The sequence below is a fragment of the Trachymyrmex septentrionalis genome, unplaced genomic scaffold (genome assembly GCF_001594115.1).
Source record: "Trachymyrmex septentrionalis isolate Tsep2-gDNA-1 unplaced genomic scaffold, Tsep1.0 scaffold31, whole genome shotgun sequence".
Lineage (NCBI taxonomy): Eukaryota > Metazoa > Arthropoda > Insecta > Hymenoptera > Formicidae > Trachymyrmex > Trachymyrmex septentrionalis.
The window spans coordinates 1,207,161-1,215,226 of NW_017305474.1; the positions used below are offsets into that span (position 1 = coordinate 1,207,161).

An 8,066-nucleotide genomic window follows, 5' to 3' on the forward strand; every position below is an offset into this window, starting at 1 on the left:
ATAGCGCGAACAATTCTCTGTGCCTCTTTAAAACTGTAATTTATATCTCTTACTCTCGTTTGAAAGATTCCTGAGAAAAATAACGATTCGAACGTATATTCCGCTATTTCGATAAAAATGCTTCGATTACCTATTCGTTCATCCATTAAAAATGAACCGGGATTACAGTTTCGATTGTTTGATAGACACGAGGATAGAGAGGCTGCCCAAGGAAAATAAGAATGTCAATTTGACGTCATATTGACCAATTATTGACCGAATTTATGTTATTTTTTTGACACAACTCGATCGATGTGGCATTTTTGGATTTTTTGTGTTCCTATTGGGGTAAAAAAAGGAAAAATAAAAATTGCGGGACTTACTTTCGCGGAGGGTCACCATGTAATAGGACGCCTGGCTGGGTTTGCTACGTCCTAAAGCATTTATCGCCGCCACTCGGAAGCTGTACACCGTGAACGGCCTCAGGTTCTCGACAGTGTAGAACGTGTCGTTGTGCGGTGTTATGATCTCCTTCGTCGCGTTCCACGGGCCGTCCTCGTCGATGCTGAAAATAACAAATGCGCCACGTTATGATATTTGCAATTCAACCGTTCGCCACGTGACTGAAAGTCACGCGCTATCGTCGCATAAACGCTCACAATGCGGAGAACTTGAAAATCGCTGTGAAAAATCCTATACGAGTTGATCAATCTAATATTCTTGTCAATATTCCCTAGTATATCTTTTTTCTCCTCCCTTTCTTACATGATTTGTGAGAAAATGTCTGAAGACGGAGGTCGTATATCGATATTTTGAAAGGCTCAAATATGATAATATGCGTCTATAACCTGCCTCATAAAGTTACACGAAACTCTCCTATAAATTGCGTTAAGAAAATGTTTCAGCAGATGATTGGTTGGAGAATTTTACCTTCTTTCTCTCGCTCTTTCTCTCTCTCTCTTTACGACGTGAAGAAGAGAAAACTTTTGTGAAAGATATTCAAATTGCAAATGCGGAATTCATGAGATAATGTCGCTTTTAGAATGCCAATCCTGTATTAATGCTATGGTGAAAAAAGTATAGAAAAAAAGTAATCTTCAAATTGGCAATTGACAGATACTGGTATGTCAGAACTTATTGACACACTGTGACTGCTTTGGGGATACTGTGAGTTCTCTACAAACAAACGAAGCTGACAAGTAAATGAATTGAGCAAATCTAGACACGATAAATGATTTCCAAGATTACTTTCAAAATTCACACATGATAGACGAGAGTCGATCGAGGAATTTTCCGCGTCATGTAAAAGCCTGAAAAGCTAAGCGATTAGATAGCGAATTTCGTATCGCACTTTCGGCGTTTTTCGTGCTTTGCCTGAGGTGAATACGGAGTGGCCTCAATGCTGATATGGCGCGACTTTTTACTATAATTTAAGTATTTCGACGACGTTAACTCCATAAAATTTTAACATCGTCGGCATTATTTTCTCAACTCATTTTCTCGTCAGAATTTGTAAAAACATGCGCATGTTTGCGTATATGATAAGACTAAAGATATCTATTCAAGAAACTGTACAATAATTTTATCTTTATTATAAAACAATCTACATCAGAAATATAATATGATATGTGACAGATAGGTATATATTATTTCTAATATATAACAATTGAATAAATATATACTTAGAGAAGTGCCTTGAAGTTATCTAAGAATCATTCTAAAAAACTTTTAAAATATCTGATGTCCCTATTTATGACGACTTTTTGAGACATTTAAGATATTTTTAAGACTTCTTATTCGGAATTGATTTTGAGAATTGTGAAAAATGAATTGTGAAAAATTGATAAGTTAATAATTGTATATCTAGGTATTTTTATTATCAATATCTATACATTTAACTATGATTATGAATTTAATAACGGCAATTTGATATCCATCTATGTATTTCAATACCTATTCGTCGAACATTTTATTTTTTAGAAATTTATACGATTGATTCATAATTTAATATTAATTTACGATTTATCATAATTAGTTTATAATTAGCAGATAATATTCATTTTATGATTTGTCATTATCGAATATTAATAATTTCAAAAATATATATTCATATGTATCTATAATGCATTATATTTACCACGCGATATAATGTTTGATTTTTATTTAACCCGAACATGTTATTGATATTGAATGACACGGTATTGCTATTAATATGTAAATTTTGTCAACAAGAAAATAAACCAATCTTAATTAATGTAATACAAGTTTTTCATATTTTTAATAACAAAACATTTATAATCTAAACTTTTATGTAAGCACAAATAACTTAATTATTAATTTGAAAGGAGGAAAAGAACAAGTACATTAGTCAAATTTAATTTTGATACGTAGTTCAATTGTGTGCTCTTATATACTTAAACAAAATATATAATAAATAATATATACAAAGTGTAACGGAAATAACGCCCACTAATCATATAGTGCTATTCCTAATAAAAAACTGAAACGAAAAGTCCTGTACGATTTTGAAATTTTCGCAATATTTTTTTAATTACTCAATAAGCAGAATGTTTAAAATCAACATATAAGATAGCTTTAAGATATCTTTAAAAGTTCTTTAAGAAAAATCTTCAAAATATTTTATAAAGAACACGGAAAGATATTTTAAAATTGTTTTATTGATTTTATCTGTTTATTCGGCAATATTTAAAAATTAATATCTTCTTAACTATTGCAAAATGGTAGAGGATTTTTCGACTTAGTTTTGTAGAAATAGCACTTAATGGGCGTTATTTCAGTTACATCCTGCATAATAAATAATATATATGTATAATAAATATATATAATATATAATATATATAAATTATATTAATATATAATAAATTATGATAATACAAAACTGCTTGCAAATTGAATCATTACTTATCACGTTCTCTGTATACTTATAATGATCATCAAGAAAGGATCAGTATTATAATAAATTGATATCATCTAACAAAAGAATTTTTAAAAGCATTTTTCGCTTGTTCTACCTTTTAAAATTTAATAACATGGCAGATTGGACTTAATTGAACCACTGAAGACACAGCTTAGCGTTCAATGCTTGAACGTAAAATTTACGTATCGATAGTGTTCAAGAGTTAAAGCTGCTCGAAAGTATATAATATCTTAATACTTAACACTTTAATTGCCATGTTATTAAATTTTCACAAACGCCTCATCATCCATTTATGTGAACGACGGTTTTACTTACCCAATTTTTTTTAAAAATAATTTTAAAGAAATAATATAAATTATATTAATCAGTATATCAAACAGTAAAATATTATTATAATAATAATTGTTGCAAAAATTAGTATTATTAAACACTAAAACCCGTTTGATCCAAAAATAAGATTGGTTCTCTTAATTGATAAAATTATTTCAAATCATTACATTATTTAAAACTTAGGAAAAATATCCAGGAGTCATCAGGATCCATAATATTCCAGTTACGGGTAAGTAGGGATAAGTACTTGCACTTATTACGTCATAGCAGTCTCAAGCAGTCTGTGGCTGAAATGGCGTTTCATCGAGCATGCTTCGCAAGTTTCGCAATGTCGCGATATCAATCTGAATCAGTTCGTTCTGAATCAATCAATCGCGAGTAAATTCGCGAGTGATAGCGTTGCGGTGCTTCGAAAAAGGTCTATCTCAGTCAATTCGCGCGATTCGCATCGACGACAGTTGGCAGCAGCTCGTCGGTCTCGATCGCGAGTAACCGGAAGTTATCGAAGCCGAATAAATCTAACGTGATTGTTTTGATGTATCAATTAATTAGTGATTGTGATCGAATGGCACCTTTGTAATCTGTAATCTGCACGATATCTCGCTGGATCACCATCCTGAGGGATAATTCCGATAAAACGTGTCGCGGCTACGTTGAAGAACGCATAGAATCGCCATGTTCGGTCATGTTGGTTAAGAAGAAAGTTCTCCATCACTGCTTCTTCACGGCATTTGTTGAGTAACTGATTAGCTTCTTGGAGTTTTTTGTTTCATGTCGCGTTATGAAAAAAGCGAATCGTAATCAATGTCGATAATCCGCCAGATCGACCGCCTATCGCTTGCGAGTAGTCAAGAGAGAGGGAGAGAAAGAGGAAGAGAGAGAAAATGTCAAATAAATTTAACAATCATGTGGTGTAATCGAATAATGTTTCTGTGACGACTGTGATAGATATTCAATTGAATTGTCGACCTTTGAGTTAATTTTTTTGCCAATATATCTCATCGCGGCGCTGTTGTGAAGTACCGTCGGATCATCATGTTGAAGAAGATTCGCGATTGTTGCTTCCTCACGACAAGTGTTGATTTTATTCATTGATCTGATTGTGAGCTACACTCAGTTTGCCACCCCGAGTGTTCTCTATATATTATATATAACGTATATATCATTGGCTGCGCTCAGCAAAAAATCTAGCACATATCTATTTAGTCTTTAATATGATTAATTATACCTGTAGATCAATACTGTTAAATTCATGTCAAAATCGAGTGTCAAATTATGAAATTATATCTAATTGGAGTAATGTTCAATTGTTTTTATAGATCGCTCCCATTATGTCGTTAATTCAACTGAGATAATGAAGTTAAACAATTTAACTAAAAAAAAAAATTGACTCAGATTTAGTTTATTACTTTCTAAGTGTATATACGTTAATATAGATGATCTTTATTCTGAAACTAACCACAGAAATAGATTGATTTACATTTTGAGATGGAAGTTAAAAATAACAAAATAATATTTAATTCAAGAGATTACCATTGCTCCTTTGATATCTAACGGCGCAACAAGGAACTAATATTAATCAATGATAATAATAATAACGATAATAAGAATAATTTTATTGAGTACAGTTAAGAGAGTTAACATTGAAAAAAGCAGAAACAGATACATAATAATATTTAATAATGAAATACTACAATAGTTGCTACACACGCGCAAAAATTTTTCAATACAGTTGCAAAACTGCTTTTCCTGTTGATCGCAGTCTTTTATCCTTGTTTAATATTTGACGAACAACAAAAATAAAAATGAATTGCTAAATTAAATTCTTAATGTCAAATTGAAATTATTTTTAATCACTTCTATAAGTCACTTCTATAAGTGCTCTTATTTAATATGTCATTAATTTGACTAAAACAATAGAGTCAAACAATTAAACTCAAGAAAATGTGTTAAATTTAGTTATTTACTATTGAAATGCATACGTTAATGTGGACGATGTATACTTTGAAACTAAGCGCAGAAGTGAATTAATTTACATTTTTGCACACATGGAAGTTAAGATTAACAAAATGTTATTTAACTTAAGAGATTAGGTTACCATATTACTCTTTCCATATCTAACAACTTGAGTGATACTCGGGAATGAATCTGAGCATACTCCTTGATAACTCCTCGAAATTTTCCGTTCTTCGTCAAGAAATCAACTGTGTCAACTGTGAGGACAACGTGTCAAAGGAAGAGTCTCTGATTGACGATTAGAAACGAATCATGATCAATATCGACGATAATCCATTGGATTGTTGCCCGTCGGCAACGACCCGTCATTCATGGATAACCGAGAGTGCCAAATAAATCTAACGAACGATATCGTTTTGTGTCAATTAATCAGTGATTGTAATCGAATGGTTTTTCTGTGATGGATATGTTTGCTAGGTCGCTTCAGGGATGATGGTGGGATTTTGCCGTTACAACGTATTGCGTTTGTTCTCGAAGAAAGTCGAGGAGTGTCGTCGGATCGGATAAAGAAAAGGCAAGTTGGATAAGGAGAAGATTCTTCAATCTTTGCTTCTTCGGGGTTTAGTGAGTGTCTATCCGAATAGCTTTTGGGCATTTTCCGTTTCACGTAGCGTAAGGGTCGTGACACACAAAAAACTTAAGCAGTAATGGGCTTTCTATAATAAATCATTACCTAAGAAATTGGCCATAGTCGATTATTCTTCTCATATTCTTCGACTGTGGCTGGTCAATTTTTTGTGACTTAAGACTTAAAGCTTAAGTAACGACTTACTGTAGAGAGTGCGTAAGAAGTAAGCAGTAAAAAAATCAACATGTTGGATTTACTGTTACTTACGTTAAGGCTTTACGGTCTCTATTGTGATTGGCCAATTCGCTTACTGCTTACGTTTTACTGGAGACCCTTTAATAAAAGTCTAAACATAAGAAAGCCACTTTTGATTGGTCCGCCATGTTTTATAACAATTCTTGAAAGAGAAAAAGATAGAGAGAAACGAGAAGAAAAAGATAGAACAGAATGAGACAGAGAAAGAAATAGTAAATAGATAGAGAAAAAAATGGTAAATAAGAAATAAGAAGTGTGTCCTTCTTTCCCGTAGATTTTTTATTAAAACTACTATCCTGTATAAAACTGCGGCTTGTTGTTTAAACTCTTACTAGGTTTTACTAAAATTTTTTTATACCATGGTCTTATAATTATTTATACTGGCCGTAACCATATCCCGTACATCCTAATTCTTATCTCACTCGACTGTAAGAGAAGAATATTTGACTGTGATTAGTCAATTCTTATACATTATTACGGCCACAATATGAGTTAATGTTCCTTAAGCCCCGAAACACAATAAATGTACACAGTAAAAAACATTTTCTGTGCAATTTTTAACATATCCGAATTTTAATTTAACATAATATGATTATGTTATTTAAATATTTTGTGTTAAATTAAAATTTAACATTTCTCAGTGTTAAAATAACACAATTTACAGGTATAAGTAAACAAATAATATAAAAATAATGTAATTTTAAAACATAAATTCTAAGAATAAGTGAATAAGATGTGTGTTGATTTAGTATATTATAAATGTTAGTTTTATTAAAGAAATATGTTCTGTACTAATTACATATTTTATATGTAAAAAGGTACAGATATTTTGTGTTATTTCCTCTTTGTAACAGTAAATATCTGTTAAACCTATATATGTATTACATATGTTAAATACCACAGAGACATTATTTAAATTGCAAATGTAAAAATAGCATCTAATTTCAGTTAAATTTAACATTATAAATATGTCAATTCAACATAAAATTTGTTTTTAAATTATGTCAAAGTATTACTTGCTTCTTGTGTTAATTTTTTACATAATATTTGTGTGTGTTACTAACATATTCGTCTAATGTTAAATTGATACAAAAATTTAAGTGAATCGTTTGAGACATGTGAAATGTGTTAAATTTAACACACATTTTTTTACAATGTAGTATACCTTAAACCGTAATAATTCAACCAATCATAATCGATTATTCTTCCCACATTCGACTGTAATTGATCAATATCTTATGGCTTCAAGCTTACTACAGCTATTGTGTTTCGGGACTAATCCGGCACACTGCAAGGATAACATAACGTTATACCGACTCACGTATCTACTATGGCTGTGCAGGAGCGGCTCATTTGACGCCACTTCCGCACATTTAAAATTACATGTATATACGGTTATCAATTATATTATTTCAAACCCAAAACCCGCGGACATTCCGAGGACCCTTTTTTATAATACGACGGTGTCCGAAGAAAACAAGACGAATTTATCTTCTAGAGACAAAAATATCACTAAATATTGCACATGCCTTTATTATTGCAATAATTATTACTTGTAAAATATTTGTTAAACACTTTTTTCAAAAAATTAGATTTAACCTCTCATTTTGGAAAATTAATAAAAAAAAATTAGAAAGAGAGAGAAAGAGAGAGAGAGTTACATTTGACTGTTCGCCGGTCACGCGTATATCTCTCTACGCAAGTCGTGAAACTATCATTTAAAAAGAACGGCAGATATTATATAAAAGAAGAAAACAAGGAAGACTATTAAGATAAAAAAAAGATTGCGAAAATTGAAAGATATATATAAATATACACTTTGTGTTACTAGAATTGATATTTCTTTTTTCAGAATGCATAAAAGGGAGTTAGAAGTCACAACTAATTGTTCTATAAATAATCAAACAAATACACGGCGAAAGAAGAGTCAGTAAAATGTATTTCTATCTCATTCAGTACGATATTATCCATATGAGGCTC

General features: G+C 31.3%; 1 protein-coding gene across 3 annotated transcripts in view; it reads right to left on the bottom strand.

Moving 5' to 3' along the window:
- LOC108749694 (tyrosine-protein phosphatase 99A) overlaps positions 1–8,066 on the bottom strand; it is a 214,377-nt gene that overhangs the window by 36,417 nt on the left and 169,894 nt on the right. For all 3 annotated transcript variants that reach the window (XM_018488575.1, XM_018488576.1, XM_018488574.1), the window contains exon 3: positions 363–544. In XM_018488575.1, coding sequence (XP_018344077.1) covers positions 363–544 — 182 coding nt within the window. The remainder of the gene's footprint in view (positions 1–362; positions 545–8,066) is intronic.